Source organism: Bacillus rossius, chromosome 13, assembly GCF_032445375.1.
Source record: "Bacillus rossius redtenbacheri isolate Brsri chromosome 13, Brsri_v3, whole genome shotgun sequence".
In the NCBI taxonomy this organism is placed as follows: Eukaryota; Metazoa; Arthropoda; class Insecta; order Phasmatodea; family Bacillidae; genus Bacillus; species Bacillus rossius.
In genome coordinates, this window is record NC_086340.1 from 17,501,200 (window position 1) to 17,520,558 (window position 19,359).

The 19,359-nt window shown below is 38.7% G+C and overlaps 1 protein-coding gene across 2 annotated transcripts in view; it reads left to right on the forward strand.

Annotated features, from left to right (window-relative positions):
- LOC134538288 (purine nucleoside phosphorylase) overlaps positions 1-19,359 on the forward strand; it is a 66,438-nt gene that overhangs the window by 24,561 nt on the left and 22,518 nt on the right. For both annotated transcript variants that reach the window (XM_063379464.1, XM_063379465.1), the window contains exon 2: positions 13,740-13,834. In XM_063379464.1, coding sequence (XP_063235534.1) covers positions 13,740-13,834 — 95 coding nt within the window. The remainder of the gene's footprint in view (positions 1-13,739; positions 13,835-19,359) is intronic.

The window sequence follows — 19,359 nt, forward strand, 5'->3', positions numbered from 1 at the left end:
GAAAGCTGTGGCAATGATATATATTTGAAATGTAATATGGCGGGGACTAAACTCACCATTTACGCTCCGGTGCTTCTGAAACCCGGAGAGACACGTCGTGGTGGCCAAGTTGGTAAGAGTGTCGGGTGAACCGCGTCCCGCGTGGGAAGCCTACAACTCACGTAGTTTCGGTTCCCTACCACGTTCGTGCAACTTCGGATTTCTCTCAAAAATTGAAATTTAAAAAAAAAATATCGAAGGGTCAGGTCAGGTTAGGTCAGTCAAAACATGCTTGTTTTCATTGGAAACTTCTGATTTAGCGGCTGAAGTGACGTTGATACCAAAATGCAAAACTTCGGAAATCTTTCGGAAATTAATTCTTGCAGGGAACCGAAACTACGTGAGTTGTGGGCTTCCCGTCTGGCGTTCGGCCGATGCATAGATTATATATATATATATATATATTGAATGGCCGAAGAGGGAGTCCTGTTCTCGCTGTCCGTGCGTGCAGGAACAGGAGCCAACCCGGGTCGACGGCAACACCAGTTACCGCAGTTGGTAACACTACACCTCCCGTCGCGCCATGACCGCCTGATACCGCAGCGCCGCAGGTCCTGGCTACGGCGGTTTTCCGAGGTTGCGCGCTGCGTGCGTGGCCTGTTCCTTACATGCGATGCGCTTTTTTTTTAGACACGCATTCCTCGACAGGAATATTATATATAGTGCCTAACAAAAGTTTAAGACCTGTAACTTTAGTTTTTTTTGTTACTGAGAACAACATAATTTTAGTATTTATACAATAATTGCTTAAATTGTATATATAAATGTAATTTAACTATTCGAATATACATCTATTATTTTCGAAACAATCAACAGCTAATATTTTGACTTTTTACCCGTTACATGCAATAAGAGTTTAAATTGAAAAAATTTGGTAAAAGAAAAATTAAAAATTAAATCACACACTTGAAATGTTGCCTATATATAATCCATACGAATAATATAATTTAATACATTAAAAATATTACTTATAGTATTTATACAGATTTTGAGGGAACATTAGTAAAATATACGGAGTTAACATAAAATTGGCTAAGGGAATTAAAATTCTCATGTCATTTGCTACAACTTAAACAAAATTAAATTGTCACTGAGGTATTACTGTATCGTCTATTTAATAATCAACAGGACCTCCCTTGTTTTTGAAGCACGCGCGCATACTCACACACACACACACACAAAATATATATATATATATGAATGGTGTCTTTTCGGCTCAGTATTCCTTACAGCTTGATAAATGAAATAAATTTGTTTGCTTGAGCCTCCGGACCAGCTAGCTCTCTATTGAGTGCCTGCTGCCCAGAGACTGTTGTTGCAATTTTGTTATGGGGTACCTTGATCCATAAGAACCTTTCTTTTACCTCCTCCTGCCTGTTTCTACCTGTTCTTAGTAATAATGACTTATGTCTTCTTGTGTATCCTTACAGTTCAAAAACTCGTTGAAGTACATAAATATATCGTACTTAGTAGAGCAAACTTTTTGCTCGTGGTCGTTACGCATGACTCGCTCCTGTTAACGTTTTCAGCGATGACGACATAATGAGCGTTGGTGGGGAGTGTCGAAAACAGAATGAAGTGAGTGAGAGCTGTGACTCCGGGGAGTAATAGACCGATTTGCGTGATTTGAACTTTCAAATCGCTCGTGAGTGAGAACTGAGTGATGCTAGATGAGAGGAATAACTATAAAGTTACTAGCTTCGCAAAATGCCTAAGTGAAAACGGGCTACGTTGGAGAAAAGAAAGGAAACAAATCAAATCACCCGAGCAGAAGCAATAATTGAACAAGGCGCGAGCGAGCCTCAGCCGTCCACCTCGCGAGAAGCGACGGGGAATGCAGGACATTGTTGCTCTCTGATGATTCTGATGTTAATCGAATTCACGTCGAAAAATAAAGCAACATCAATTTTTTTTAATAATTTTATTTATTTTTTACATATCATTAATGATCAAACAAGCACCTGGCGGCTGTAGTCTATAATAAAGCCTACCCAGAATACTTTGTATTATAAATACGGTTGGTAAATTATAAATTCAATCAAATATTTTTTTATAAATATATACTCAGTACTTAAACATTGATATAAACAGGTGTATAAAAAATATTTAGTTTAGTAAAATAATCGAGATAAATTTTAATAATCAATGAATATGTTAAACTGCTATTATAAATGATTAATTTTAATTATCTTTTATATAAGAATGTTTTAATTTATAATGCGAATAAATTATAAGTACATACTGAAACATAATCTCACTTATATAAACACATTTGAAAATACACATGAAAAAGTTTATAAACACAATTTTTAAATTATATGTACCAGTATTGAATATAAATTACAAAATTAGTAAAGCAGTATATGTTTTAGAAGCACATATATAATTTTTATTTGTATGTAGCTTTTTTATCCTGTCAATAATTTGTTGCGTTTTCAAGCGCGGCTCCAGAGGAAGGGCGCAGGTGGCGATAGCCCCTTCCCAGCCCAAATTTTACTTCTTATTTCTTTGTAGGGAATATTAATGTTAACTTAAATACTTTCGTTAATGTGCTCAACTCTTCTTTCAATCAAAATGTGTACGATACTACTAAATTTCAGTATTTGAGACCATATATTTTGTGGATATCCCAAGGGCAATGTCATGATTATTAACTGCATCCTCCTGTGTGTGAGAGCCCTGCACGAGAGGTCTTTCTGGAGCCGCCATTGTGCATTTTGCGCGCGCTTCAAAAAAAATTCACTCATAATATTTTTCGTAACGCCCCTTAAGAAGTTTAACTTATAAAACTTGTACTTTTGTCCTGAGCTCGGACCAAGGGAACGCCTCGGGGAATAAAAGCAAACTAGTAATTACTAAGAGAAAACCTCGTGGCAACCATGTTATTAACGCCACCAAAAAATAGCAAGACGTCACCACGGCATGTCCAACAGCCTGACTCCTAGTAGAGTACCGCGAGGGAAAAAATAATATATAATTGAGATGAAGTTTTAAGTGTTCGTCACGACAGCAAAGCAACAAGCTGACGCAACGTTGTCTTCGGAAATCACGCAGCTTCCAATGGGCCTAACCTGTCTGTCGCGCCAAATTGCATGTCGAGATCTTCAGAAGATTACGCGCGTTTTAAAAAAAAAAAAAAAAAAAAAAAAAAAAAAAAAAAAAAAAAAACGAGATACCCGACTGGCGTCTGTTAAAAAAAAAAAGAGCATTCAAGGAAAAAGTTTATCATAATGGCAGTTCAATTCTCCTGTCACATTAATTTTACAGATAAAAAAAAAATGACAAGAGCGGGTTCTTCAGAATAGGAAGGTTAAAATTGCATCACCAAATATTGACAGCAACATGGGGACCAGCATTCCAACTTTATCTCAATCTTAATTGCAACTACAGAGAATGTTGTCATTACCAACGTGGTGATGTGTAAAGTAATTTTACCCTTTTTTTTATGTGTGTAACAGCTCAGCTCCCGATACACACCATTTGGTAGGAGTGATTTCGCGAATGGCACAGAAGTCGCATGGAACATAAATGTGTAATCACGGTTCTGCCATCAGTGACGGATGGGGTGAACCAAAGTTCACAAATCCAAAGGGAATATTTATAGTATTAACTTTTAAATGAAAGATGGGCAGTGTTTTTATAAAAACACCTTGTCGAAAATCAGGCCCAAAAGCCGGAGTTCAGTATTTTTTTAAAGTCATTTTTCCACTTTTATCGGAGCCGTTTCATTATATAACTTCACCTGCTCGCTCTACAAATGATGGAATGACTCTATAGACGTCGTTAGCTGCTCCAGCAACGAATTCTAGCGGTGGTACCAGAAACTACGTGTGATTTCGCGTCAAGAAATGTAGTTGAACAACACAATCGGCATTATTTCAAACAATTAGGCTATATACGTGAAATGTCGTATCCGAGTTTCGTATTATAAGTGTACTTGCAACACGAGAACGTGTGAATTTGTTCGTTACCGAGGTTAGACATCTCTGGCGAGTACTGAAGACTCACTCGCATGTTTTTTTGACGTGATAACGTCTAATAAATCGATGAACGCCGGCTGCACGCACGGAAAAGTGTCCCGTTACGCACATTGTTCCGTTTCGCTGTGTCCCGTTACTCTCATTGTTCCGTTACGCTGTGATCCGTTACGCTGTCGGCGAGTGCAGCAATAATAGGTTATGTTACAATTGACTAAAAAATTATGGTGATTCATATAATTGATGATACATATTTGATTACAGTTTATTTATATGAAAACTTGTTCATAATTATATTTAAACTTTATAGCTAAACGCCAGTTTTTAAAAATTAATTACAAGTCATCTACACGTGAACCGTTTCGTCGACTGTTTATAAAGTGAAGTGAAAACGTTAATGTGGTTTTCATTGCTCTATAACAACAACAACATTTTAGGCAATAAAGGTTAATTATTCTTGCATTTTTAAAATCTGATTACCTACTAGTATAATTTCAAGTATTCATTCTTTTATTATCGAAATAAAATATAAAAAAAATGATTCAATTTTATTCATAAAAGTATGCAATCGTTTCATCTATGTTTTTTTTGTGATGACGTTTGTCACGTTGAAACTATCGTCCGTAAAAACCGACTATACAGAACAACCAATTTTTTTTTTACAGCGATGATGCTTTTTTTTTTTTTTTTTTTTTTAATGCGCACGCGCCGGAGGAAAGCAAACGGGACGTCAACTGGCCAGTTGACCTTCACCCCCCGTGCGGATTGACACCGCCCGTTGCAGGTCGACCTGGCCAATTGCCTCGAGGCGCCTCGACCGATCGAAGGACGTCACTCTCGCTCAAGACCGAGGTCGGACTCGACATGCGGCGAAAGGACGCGTGTAAAATATCCATAACTAGAGAGACCTTCAAAATTCGCGGATTCATTCGGCGACAGGCTAGAATTCAAACACATTTACCTCTTAGATAATTTTTGCTATTGGCTTACTGCTCATCTGGGACGAATCTCAACCAGTTTATAAACCCTCAACCAAAGAAGGATCGAATCACAGACAAACCAGCTGAGACGACTTACAAGTCGGCAGCCAATGAGGTTGCGTTATTTGCCACAGTGTACAGGGGGTATGTGCAGTCTATCCTGAAGGCCATCGAAACCGCGAATTTTTCAGGTCTCTATCCATAACTTACGTTTGTGTCTACAGCATGGGAATCGCAAGGATATATTATTTTTGAGGGGGGGGGGACTTCAATTGATTTAGTTGTTTGAGGAATATCCATCCCCTGGAGGAAAAAAAAACCGGAGGGTCCGGGGGTCCCTCCCCCGGCGAAAATTTGGGGTTTGAAGGTGCAAAAAGGTGCTTTTTAGGCATTTTTCTTTCCTAAATATTCTAATTATAGTTGGTTGTAATATATAATTTATTTTTTTATAAAAAAAATATTTTCAGAGAACAAATTTGTAAAAAAAACACAGTTAACATAAAACTGCTGGTGCTATATCCACACAAAATCATTAAATTTAAACATCAGGAGAAACTACGAAACTACGAAACTAAATATATTATTGGAAAGGGACGAAATTGAAGACTTTTATTATTGGGAGGGACGTGTCCCCCTTGTCCCCCCCCCGGTTGCGACGCCCATGGTCTACAGTACCACATAAATAAACAAAAGATCTGAAAAAAAAATCCCACGGAAAATATTGTTTACGAGTGAGGGAAACAATTCCTGAAAGGATATCCCCAAATTAAGTAATTGGAGTTCATTTATTAACTAGGTAGTTAATATTCGCTACCATTTCCCGAATGTCTTGAAATAGTGACCCAAGTAAGTGGCGTTTATGTAGCAGGAGGTGCCTGTTAAGGTCGACGTTATGAAACTTTTCTCGTAGCCAGCACGTGTAGACATGCTTCTCGTTTACGGAGCTGCTGATGGAAATGGGACGTCCTTCTCAAGGATTGCACAGAGAGCGACACCCTATCATATGGCAACCTCTGCACACCATGCTGGTTCCTGTGGACCGACGGTTGAAGGAGACAGCAAGTTTGGAGACGGACGGCGCCAACACCAGGGTCGGGAGAATGTTGTGTTCAGCGACGAGTGGGGAACGGCACCGAGAACCACTTCACTCGCTCCTCGCACAAACACTTTCCAGAGAACTGTCGTGCGAGGTGTTTGCTGGGATGTTTGATGCTTCCGTTCAATTCGCAGAGACTGCGGGCCGTGGGTCCTGCAGCATGGAGACGGTATCTTGTGCTACTAGCAACGCATCGATAGTTCCGTAAATACAGTGTCCATAAAAGAATGTCGCCGTTCCAGTGGTATATTATAGCTAGGGACACCTGTATTTCGCGAATACATTTCGTGTCAAGGTATTTCACAAAAATACTGTAGCTTTTCTCCTGTGGTTATTGGCTGAGGTCGGGGAGAGGTGTCGTCCCGCTCTTGACGGGGCCAATGGGAATGTGGTCACCGTACTGCTGCACCCTCACAATTTGCCATGACTAGAGACCGGAAAAATTCGCGAATTCATTTCGCGATAGGTTAAAACACAAATCGTTATACCTCAGTGCTGCCTCTGCTATTGGCTGACAACTCACCTGGATGACTCTGGGCCAATGAGAAACACCCAACCAAAGCTTTATCGAATCACAGGCTGCTACGCTGGAACGTCTCACAAGACAGCAGCCAATTAGTGGGTGGCATTTGACCGAGTGTACGTAGAACTATGGAGTTCATCCTACAGGTCATTGAACCCGCGAATTTTTCCGGTCCCTAGCATGACTCTTAGAAAAAGCTACAGTGTTTTGTGAAATACCTTGACATGAAATTAAATCGCGAAATACAGATGTCCCTAATTATAGCAGTTTAATTTAGACTATTTACAACAAATCATACATAAAATTGAAGGTAAACTAATCTAGTTTTTTTTCTCACAAATGTTAAGTAAGTGCACCTTTAGTTATACGGCACACATCCAACCCGAAGTACAATTCTTCCCACACTTTGGCCAACACGTCCGGAGTAATGGAAGCAATAGCTTCCTCAATTCTTTGCCTCAGCTCTGGAAAATAATTAGGTAGCAGCGGAACGTAGACTCGGATCTTTTATAAAGCCCCAAACGAAAAAAAAAAAAATGGAGTGGCGTTATGTCAGGTGAACGTGGAGGCCAGCGAAAAAGAGCTCTGTCATGGCGACCATTACGACCAAGCCAACAGTCAGGGACTTGGACGTTCAACCACTCTCGTACAAAGACAATCTAATTGGGAGTGGCTCCATCCTGTTGCCAGATAAAGTTTGCAGGTTCACCCTCTACTAATTGGGGAAAGAGCCATTATTTCGCGTTGCAAGCGAGAAAACAACAAAGCAGTATTCGCGCATTCGCATATCTAAAACTGTTTGAGTTACTTTTTATTTATGACCTTGAACTAACAGTCTACAACGCTTACATATGATACTATTCAATTTTATAACTGGGCTATTCTTGTATGGGCGTGCTTCATCGAGCTGTGGAGACATTTTTGTGAAATAAGTTATTTCTATAAAGAAAGATTATTAACACGTTACTGCTGATGACCAACTTGACTGGCGTCACTCACAAGTATTATAACCAAGTGTCTCAAACGATATCTACTACTTATTTTTATCATCGAACACTCAATGACAGCTTGTCATATTACAGCATTTCAAAAGGCATCTTTCATGTGTTTGAAATTTTCTTGCAAACAGCGTGAGATAGGAACAATAAACACAAGATCTTTATTTAAATTGTGGCACAGAAATTAGTGTCCCACAATTTGAGTGGCAGTAATTAACTAACAAATCAAGATAGAAACATATATTTTTCTCTTGTATAGATTTATGTTTTGAGTAATCATCTATTTCGTGCATTAGGTATTGTTTTCAGTGGTTTTAGTTTTATTATTTATTATTATTATTTTTTTTAAGTACCTCCAAAGGCGCATACTTCACTTAACAATCAATGCCCATGATTAGAAGCAACACCTGCTTACGTAGAGTTGTGCGTGTTGCCTAGGTGCCAGGCGTTGCAGTTTTACGTTCTAAATTTTATACCTACTAGTATTTATCGAAAATGGTAGGGTTTAATGAAGTGACAAAAGGCAAATATGTTCGTTATTTTTGACATGAATATTAATAACCCACCTTAAAAATCCACATTATTCTTTCACGTCACAAACATGTATGGTATATACATAATGGCGTCACCCCTGATTATTAAAATGAACGTTTCGTACATCAGCAACAAGTTTTGAAGTTATTGTAGAACTGTATCCAATTAAATTAGCCAGTTAATGCGTGTCCTCTCTTCAATACTTTCTCTTCTATTTACAATAAACTATCGGTTCAGCTTCAACTTCAGAGGAGTGACCATACATATTTTATAAAATATTTTATATTAGTTTCCTAGTACTGAGGTAAAAATGGAATCAATGTTTCAAATTAAACATGAGGTATCGTATTTCAGCCGTCTTCAAGATCAAGGGTCAAAATATAAGATCAGCAACTTGAATTTATTTATTTATTTTGTTTCCTTTTTTTTTAAGTTAAAGCCTCTAAGGATACATTTTAAGCCCCGACATTTTTAGGGAACGAATAGGAAAATTTTCCTTTAAAACGGGTGGTATCACCTCAAAATAGAGAAATGTTGTGTCGTTTACTTGATTTTTAAAGAACTTTTGAGGAGACCGTGAGTCATAAATTTTCAACTTATTTTTTTTTTTGTGATGAACCTCCATCTGAAGTTTATTCCCAAGGATTGTATAAGCATACGAAGTTAGAGCGGAACTTTTTTTTATGTAAAATAATACAAGAAAGTATTTTTTTGTATGGAAGACTGAAAATATAATGATAATGTTTTATTGAACATATTTCTACGAATTTGTGCTCACGCCATTATTCTTCCATAAATTTTCCAGGCGTGTCGTTATCAAATATAATTCGAAGTGATAGTTTTATTATAGCGTCAAATTTGGCGATTTTTCATCTTAATAAATTATTATCTATTATTTGTAATAAAAAATTGATTGTCTGTAAAGTCGGTTTACGGACGATAGTTTAACGTGACGTCATAACAAAACATTGATGAAATGATTGCATACTTTTATGAATAAAATTGAATCATTTTTATTAAATTATCACTATTTTGTATGGATACAAAGGAGTGAAATGCAATCTACAATTTAATTGATAAATTTACTTTTATTTGCAGTCATTAATTCAAATATGTTTATTACTTTAACGAAGAGATTATTTTAACTATAACTTTTATACATGTTTGCTATTTTACTTCTTCCAATCTGTGTTATTCTGTTAAGGATAGGACGATGATAGGAAAAGTAGGAAACGAATGGGAGTGTTTCAAGTTTAATGTGCCTCGAAAAAGTCAAATCGATGGTTGTTCCAATCGAGTGGAAGAGAGATAGACGCGGCGCAAGCGTACAATGAGCGTAACGGGACAATTTGCGTAACGGGACACTTTTTCGTACGTGCGTTGTCACGTCAAAAAAGTTATTTAGATTCAACTTCAAAGAGATAAAACAGTTTCGGGAAGCTGTTAGAGCATAAGTGGTATACGTGTTTGCAATTTTTTCCTCCCTCCCGTGATGAACCTACGTCCAGAGTTTGTCTGTCGAATTCCAAACCACCCTGTACACAGTGACCTGACGCACCTCCGACCATCGCTTCTGAGTGTACTGACTTCGAAACCGGTTCTTCTACCGGTCGCGATCCTTCGTGCGTCACGCGAGCACGCGAGGCGACACGTGGCCCTAGGCTAGCCAATAGGGAGGTGTCTGCCATGCCCCCCTCCCCCCCCCCCCCACTTCCTCCATGTCACCCCAACCCACCGCCCGGGAGGGGGTGTTTCTTTTTTTATACCCGTCGTTGAATTATTTCTCACGAGGAATTTACGTCAAGAACCCGGTGAGCTACTACAACGCTTAGTTACGCAACCATGTTCAGTATGCATGAAATAAAATTTCCATACAACTATTCCTGTGCCGGTATACATATAACATACACATATAGACTGTGGTTAATTAAATGCGCTCATTCAAAAAATAAATAAAAAGGTATGATTGCATATCAACAAACTTATTGGTAGAGACCGGAAAAATTCTCGAATTCATTTCGCGATAGGCTAAAATACAAATCGTTATACCTCAGTGCTGCCTCTGCTATTGGTTCACTACTCACCAGGATGACTCTGGGCCAATGAGAAACACCCAACCAAAGCTTTATCGAATCACAGGCTGCTACGCTGGAACGTCTCACAAGACAGCAGCCAATGAGTGGGTGAGATTTGACCGGGTGTACGTAGAACTATGGAGCTCATCCTACGGGTCATTGAACCCGCGAATTTTTCCGGTCCCTACTTATTGTTGTGTAACATCTTAGCTCACTGTGTTTACGGCATTTAGTAGGAATAATTTCGTTAATGGGACAGAAGTCTCATGGAACGGAAATGTGTAACCACGGTGCTGCTATCTGTATCGGATCGCGCAAACCAAAGTTCACAAAACCAACGAGAAACACTATTTTATTAACTGTTAACTGAATTTTAACCAAATAGTTCTCTGTCTAAAACAGGTCAAAAGCTGTGGATCAGTATTTTTTTCAATTTTTTCTCTCTTTTATTGGAGTAGTTTCATTATAAAATTTAATGTTTCGGTCCACAAATAGAATGATTCGATAGTCGACGTAGCTGCTCCAAGCAAAAATTTCTAGCGGCGGGTGCCGAAACTACGTGTGATTAGCGTCAAGATATCTAGTCGCGAACACAATAATTTACATTCGTATTTATCACGCTCGGCCTTATTTTAAACAATTCTACGTCAAAAATCGTATCTTGAGTTTATAATTACTTATAAGTGCATTGGCAACATGAGAACACGTGAATTTTCTCGTTACCGAGGTTAGATGTTAAACATCTCTGACGAGTACTGAAGGACTCGCTCACGTGTTTTTTTTTACTTTGGTTTAAACATATAAATCATTTAAAATCGTTGGCTAACCGTTTTAGTTGCGGAACGCCGACGCACGAAACGCGGAGTTGCAAACATGTGTTTGTAGGGGCACACAGTTCCCGCAGGAAGGGACTCTCGACGGCATATCCCGGTTTTTGACTTGACAACGTCTAATAAATGGACGATGAACGCCGGATGCACGCACGAAAAAGTGTCCCGTTACGCACATTGTCCCGTTACGCTGTGTCCCGTTACGCTCATTGTACGCTTGCGCCGTATCTATCTCTCTTCCACTCGATTGGAACAACCATCGATTTTACTTTTCCGAGGCACATTAAACTTGAAACACTCCCATTCGTTTCCTACTTTTCCTATAATCGTCCTATCCTTATCAGAATAACACATATTGGAAGAAGTTAAATAGCAAACATGTATAAAAGGTATAGTTAAAATTGTCTCTTCGTTAAAGTAATAAACATATTAGAATTAATGAGTACAAAAAAGTAATTTTATCAATTAAATTGTAGATTTCATTTCACTCCTTCTTTTGTGTCCATACAAAATATTGATAATTCAATAAAAATGATTCAATTTTATTCATAAAAGTATGCAATCATTTCATCAATGTTTTGTTATGACGTTGTCACGTTAAACTATCGCCCGTAAACCGACTTTACAGACAGCCAATTATTTTTTCATAACTATGAATATTCTAGTTCATACTTACTAACCATCATCAGATGTACTCAAGCACCATTTCTTTGCAATGTTTCGGGTGGATGTACAATATGGTGGTGGCGAGGTTAAAAATTGGGGCTTCACCCACGTCTCCTGACAATTCCTGAAGGTGGGTTAACGATTGAAAATTATGAATTAAGACTTAAGACTTAGTCGTGTACTTACCATATGACTCTATGTAAACTAGTGGAATGGTTTATGATTGTCGTGTGTGAATTTTGACGGGTCGTGTGCGAACCATATGATGACTTAAGATTTAACAGAAATGGTTATATTTTATATTTTTCGTTAAGACTTAAGGGAAGCGACCAATCACAACAAACCGGAACCTTTCAACCGGAAGTTTATGTCATATTATTGGACCGAGCGAGGCAGTATTTTGGGTTAGAATTCGTATATTTGTCATTTGTAATCATCATCCATTTCGAAAAATAGATATCCCATTCGTCAATAACCTATTTCAAACCTGCTTCTCCGTTTCGAACAATGGCCGACCATGTGTTTTGTGCTGTGGTTGGTTAGAATTAACGACTTCTATGTCAATCATAAACTGGAAAATGTAGTTTTGACTTAATCGTGTGCTCGATGTTAAGTTATAATTCTTAAGGAAATCAATCGTAAATCCAGCTTGACTCCGTGCCGGTAACCAAAGACCCCCGCTGACGTGCATCTCGGGCCATCGACGGTCGTTCGGATCGCGATTCGCTCGGGCTCGTGGCGACCGGTTCCCTCGGCAGGTTCCAGCAGGAATGCCGGGGGTCTTACATAACCCGGCCCAACACTCCAGGGACTGATCCGTGTGTCCGATAACACACCGGCACACCACGCCATTGTCAGTGGACGCGATAATTTTGAACGCACGTGCATGTGTTCCAATGTTGCAAATAACACTTATGATTACGAGACCTTGGGCACGAACTTTTAACGTAGAATTCTTCAAAATAATGCCGAGCGTGATAAATAGGTACATACGCAAATAGTTTTTTTTTCAACTACATTTCTGGACGCTAATCAAACGTAGTTACCAACAGCCGCCGGCGCCGATAGAATTCGCACCCGGAGCAGCTACGTCGACTAATGAATAATTTGAATTTGCAAACCGAAATTTTAAATTATATATTGAAAATGCACCAATTAAAGCGATTTTTTTTAAAAATTCCAAACCCCGGCTTTGGAGTTGATTTTCTACAGCGAATTTCATTAAAAAAAACTGCCCATATTGTTAAAATTAATAAAAGAGTTAATGCTATAAGGTTTCCCTTTGGTTTTGTGAACTTAGGTTCGCGCCATCCGCCACAGATGGCAGCGCCGTGGTTACACATTTCCGTTCCATACGACTTCCGTTCCATTCGCAATATTCTAACCACCAAATGCCGTAATGCGAGAGCTAGGATGTTACACATAAAAAAAAGAGTGTTTTCCGTTCACACGGTGGAAACTAACTTAATGACACACTGTTAATATATATATATATATATATATATATATATATATATATATATATATATATATATATATATATATATATAGTAAATTCATTACGTCGCTGCTCCAAATCCCATCTCGCTTCACTCATCCTTCAGGCTGCGGCTGGCTGAAACAAGTCTGTACCCCGGGTAGGGCAGCCAGCTCCTTTGAGTGACAGCTCCAATTCATCCATGTCGACCCTGCCACTCTTTTATCTGGTAATAAATAAAAATTTAAGTAGGTTTTTCATGGATGTAATTCGGGTGATTCTATGAAAAAATTATTGCGTATCAGTTAAAAATTTTTTTTAAACAATCCAAACAATAAGATTATTGAAATTGTTTGAGCTTTTAAATCGCATATAAAAATTAACTATTTTAAATTACAACGAAGTGGTTAATATTACGTTAATGATTTCCCCTATGTAAATTTACTCAGTTGAATGTGAACTAACATACAAGTTAATAATACACGTATTTATTTTTGACGTATATATAAATATTTTTAAATTGATAATTTTCTTTCTTTTTCAGTTATACATACGAAGTCGTGGAAAAAATCGCTCAGTACCTATTGAGCAAGACATGCATCAGGCCGAAGATAGGAATCATATGTGGATCTGGTATAGGTAAGTGTGTATTTTATTTTCAGCCTCGAAATAAATTTTATCTATGCATTTTTTTCAATAATTGACGTGCCATATACAGGTCGCAAAATTATTTTCCTTTCGCAGCTTGCTGTAACGGAGTCTAAATGTAAAATATTTTGTTGAAGCTGTAAATATAACAATTATTTTCTTAATTGAAAATTAATCCAAAATGTTCATTAAACTATCAATAAATATCTTGTGTTTAATTTATTATTTTATTTTTTATTTTTTATAAGTTTTGGTACTATTTCGTTTTTTTTTTCCTGTTTAAATCCACATTCACTTCCGTGAACATGTTGTAACTATTTTTCTTATATCAGGTGAGACTGAGTTCTACAAACCATCTTAGACTGCACGTTCATTATGGGGAGAGAAAAAAAAGTTGAAAACATATTTGGCCTACGATGTGCGGTATAAAATTCTTCCCAAGGTTGGAGCTAAGAAGATACAAATAATATTTAAGGTGGAAAACCAAACGTATGAATAAAGTTGACAGCGAGGTTAGAGCACAGAAAGTGACACAGAACAGCAAGCACGTACGCAGAGTTACGTTTACGTTTCGTGGACTTCTATACTTCGTTGGAATTTTAACCTCTCGTGTCTAACGCGAGGGGCACAAGGGATGAAATGGAAAACAGAGGTGTGCAGTGTGTTAGACATTTATTCATCCAGAAACACATACCCTTAATGACATCAGATTAAATACACAATATTATAACGAAGTACATTTGATTTCAGAGCCTTGGCTCCTAACAGAAGATGGTAGAATCCATTGTCTTGAAATCACGCTTTCTCACTTGGTCCCCCTGTTTACCGTATATGCCGTCCAAGTCCAATCAAAAGTTATATTTAAAAAAAAATCCCTGAGTTGCTATACCTCATAATGTAAGCTTATCCTTCATATTCTGCTTGTGCATTACCAAGAAAAGTGCAAACGTCTTTTGACTCGCTAAAGGCATTTAGATACTAGTAGTGTATCAAAATTTCAACAAATTCAGATTTAGTTAAGTAGAACCTATTATCATTCACCTGTAATGCGCCTAGTGAGTGATAGATAGAGACCTGCAATATTCGCGGTTTCGATGGCCTTCAGGATAGACTGCACATACCCCTGTACACTCGGGCAAATAACGCAAGTTCATTGGCTGCCGACTTGTAAGTCGTCTCAGCTGGTTTGTCTGTGATTCGATCCTTCTTTGGTTGAGGGTTTATAACTGGTTGAGATTCGTCCAGATGAACAGTAAGCCAATAGCAAAATTATCTAAGAGGTACATGTGTTTGAATTTTAACCTATCACCGAATGAATCCGCGAATTTTGCAGGTCTCTATTGATAGAATCATTCTAAATGCGACGGTATCGTCTCGGGTTTCGTAGATTTGAATCATGCCATGTTGTTGGATTCGAACCCACGACACTCACGTGAGCGCGCCCCGGTAGCGATCTCTAGCCGCAGGCGACAAAAGAACGGAGCGCCACATCGCTCCAATACAACAACACTACTAAATAAGATGTATCATTTCTCTCGGCACGTCATTAGCTAATGTTCTGGGCCCGGTGGGAAGGGGGGAGGGGTGATGATAATCGCTGATGATGAAGAATTATGACTAGAGACCGGAAAAATTCACGGTTTCATTTCGCAATAGGCCAGAATCCAAATGTGTTTAACCTTTTGCTGCTTCAGTGATTGGACCACAGGTTGTCAGAAGGAATCGGAGCCGATGAATAATCCTCAACGAAAGAAGTAACTAATCAAAAGCATTCTAGTTAATAGTTGTCTCGAGTCAGTAGCCAATGAGCAGATGCAATTTGTCCGAGTGCAGAGAGGATCTTTGAGTCTATCCTGTAGGTCATTGAATTCGCGAATTTTTCCGGTCCCTAATTATGACTTAAGGGCCCCGCCTACCCGGGCACACACGTGATGTTCAGAGCTTCAGAAGATGCCAAGTGATTTGTAACTAGAATCCAACTAGAAGAGCAACATTAACCGAGTCCATGTATACTACTAGTCACAGTAATCGCTATCTGGCATGGTTAGTGCTACTAGAGACGGTAACATGGCCTGGGATATTTTGAACGAGGGGGGTCTAGTATAACCGTTATGTAATTTTTTTATGAGTAAACTTTCTGTATGGTTGAATTTTAAAAGTAAATCGACTGTAACACTAAAATATCAGAAAATATTTGATTTTTAGACATAGATATCTGAGTGGCGTCTGTTAAAATCATTTAAGAATGCGCTCAGGGTGGTTGTGCGGTTCTCATTCCATATTTCGATTTTAAACTGTAGTTTTTAGGAGACTGAAAAACGGTCTAAAACGCGTGTTTTCAGAGTTGATTTCAGACATGAAACGCTCGGTGCAGGAGTGACTTGATTAACACGTTTTAAGTGTCAGTGATTTGCGTTTAGTGTAAATATGAGTAATCAATAACACTGTAATAAATCTTAATTGGTCTATCCATTACGAACCCAGTTATAAATCGTAACAATATTATATTTGGAGATATAATTAATTATATGAAAAAGGTATTAACCAATTTTTCATCCTCTTAGGAGTGAAATGCTAAAAAAAAATGGTAAATTTGTGTTGGTATTTTTCGTATGTTTATTATTGCTACCCAATATCTTTAATAGTGTTTGATTAAATTCGGATTTATAATTTTTTAATTTAATTAATTAAAATAATTAATTTGCTTGAAAGCACCCGAGTGCCTTGCATGACACCATTGTCTTAATTTCTCCGCCGTTTAAAGTTATGGATGCCGCTCATATTTTTTGTAGTTGCTCTATGCACGACGGGAAGACTGCGCGCCAGTTTGTACCTAGAGGCGATAACGGTAGTTCCTCGAAAGAAATCCCGACCGGCTCTCAGGCAACGTACTGTTCGTTTGTCGTTTCTCCACTCGCGAATAATCCGTGTCCTGCAACGGTCTTGTTCTTGGCCTCTCGACCCAATGGCGGTTCCAGGAAGACCTCTCGTGCAGGGCTCTCACACACAGGAGGATGCAGTTAATAATCATGACATTGCCCTTGGGATATTCCACAAAATATATGGTCTCAAATACTGAAATTTAGTATTTTCGTACAAATTTTGATTGAAAGAAGAGTTCAGCACATTAACGAAAGTATTTAAGTTAACATTAATATTTCCTACAAAGAAATAAGAAGTGAAATTTGGGCTCGCAAGGGGCTATCGTCCCCTGCGCCCTTCCTCTGGAGCCGCGCTTGTCTCGACCTCGAGTCGGGATGGCAACGATATATCTCTATCAAAAATATCGGGTTACCGAACTCGATATCTTGGTGTTGATACTTTTTCACTTCGATGTTTTGTTTTAATGATATATATATTTTTAGGAAAAAATCAATACAGATTTAAAAAAAAAAACGAAAGATCACCCAGTTAAATTTTATTTTTGCTATTTAAATCTAAACTAGTTTCAAGAAATCTCATTATAAAGACTTAGTTTTATCATGAACTCTTAATTATAATTTTATAATGAGTAAAACCAGAGTAAAAGCAGGGGTGGCCACGTCTGTACGATTGCACGCTAACTGTTTAAAGTATTTTCCCCCCTTCACATTTAATTGTTGCGCCATATTGGCAAGACGCCCAAAACATCGGCTGAAGTGTAGTTAGTGTTGCTGCTTTGTAAAAAAAAAACAGCAGTTTTAAATTAATTTTCTTTATGAACGTGACTTGTTTTTAACGACGGACATTCTGATTAAAACTTACCAACCATCATCCGACATGCATCTCCACGATGTTTTGGGCGGAACAATATGGCGATGGCGATGGTTGGAAAGTGACTTCAAATACGTCACAGCACACCGTCTCCTGGAATTCCATGGTAGAAAATCTTTTCCGGTAGCTCCCTCGCGGTTTCCTGTAGAACAGGCATAAAGCCGGTGTTCAAAGACACAAGAATAAGGGTTTAGGTGTTGAATATGCTTATCATTGTACCCTAACAGTATTCCTAGTGGTTGGTAAGACACGGCCTCTCCTTTTTTTTTGTGTCCTATCCGTTGCCGATATGTTTCGCGAATTCCGCGCATGCGCAGAGCTCACTTCTTTTTCGTTGGTTTCCTCCATATGTCGGACCCGCGTCTGACGCCATTAACTCGTACCTGTTCAATTTCCTAAATATCGGGGGACGTACCAAGCATATCGGTGAGCTTAACGAAACTTTACGGTAGCGCAACTATTACGTAATATTTTTTTGTACACACTGATGGTCGTGAAAAGAAACAATCGCGACACATAAAAAATTGCATCTAGTACAAGAATATCTAGTTTTATATTATTACTTAGTCGTTTATGTTTTTTATATAAGTAAATTACGCCCGTGCCATGATCAGGAACCAAGATTTTTAAAAATTAAATTAATGCTTCACAATCTTGGGATGCATCCTCATTGGTTACCATTCGTTACGTTTCCGTGCATTGTGGAAGCAGCGGACGCGATAGTGAAATGTTCCGGGAGATCCGTCTTCGTTTCCGCGCCATTGCAGAATGGCCCTTAAGGCCCCCGCCTACACGGGCACACACACGGTGCGCAGAGCTTCAGGGAAAAACAACGCGATTTCAAAACTACTCGAGATATCCGAGTGGTGTCTGCTTACGAAAAGCATTTAAGAGTTCGCTGAGGGCCGAAAAATATTTTTTGATTCCGGATTAAGTTTTTAAACTGTATTTTTATAAGAGTTAAAATGGCTCAAAATCAGGGGCGTTGCCAGGGGGGGGTTTAGGGGTTCAAACCCCCCCCCCCCCCCCTTAGCACCAAATCTTTAATTAATTTCTTATTCATCACTCAAACCAATTTCATATTAAAATTAATAAAATTTTTACCATTACAATATTTAAATTTAAGTACCAAAAATTGCTAAAATAGCACTATTTTACACCTTAAAATCCAAATTTTCCCGGGGGAGGACCCCCGGACCCCCGCTTTAATACAGGGGGGGGGGGGGCACATGCCTCTTAACACCCCCCATACACAAATCCTGGCTACGCTACTGCTCAAAATTCATGTTTTCAGAGTAATTTTTAAGGCATAAAACAAACAGTACAGTTTCTTGAAAGCACTTAAGGGACTTGTATTACAGCTTTATCTTCACATGCACCCCTGACGAGGCGGGCCCCTTAACTGGTCCCAAACGGTGAGTGCGCTGAGCCTCCAAGGCAGAAGCAGGTCGGCTCGCGTCGAAGGCCACAGACCGTCTTGTCTGAGAGAGTAAATACCACTCAACGAGTCAGGAGAGGGACGCCGTAATAAGAGTGGCACCGCAAGGGAATTCGCGCCCCCAAGTTGCGCAGTTATCCAGCTACCTATCCATTTACATATCTATCTATACATGATGAGTAGGGCCATGCATTTTACGCGAAAAGATTCCGAGACCAGCTGAAAGTCAAAACACTGTATCATCGTCTGTGTTTCGTGATTGGGGTACCTTCAGGTACAGGTACACGTCTACTGCCGAGAAACACTAATCACAGTAATTCAGCGC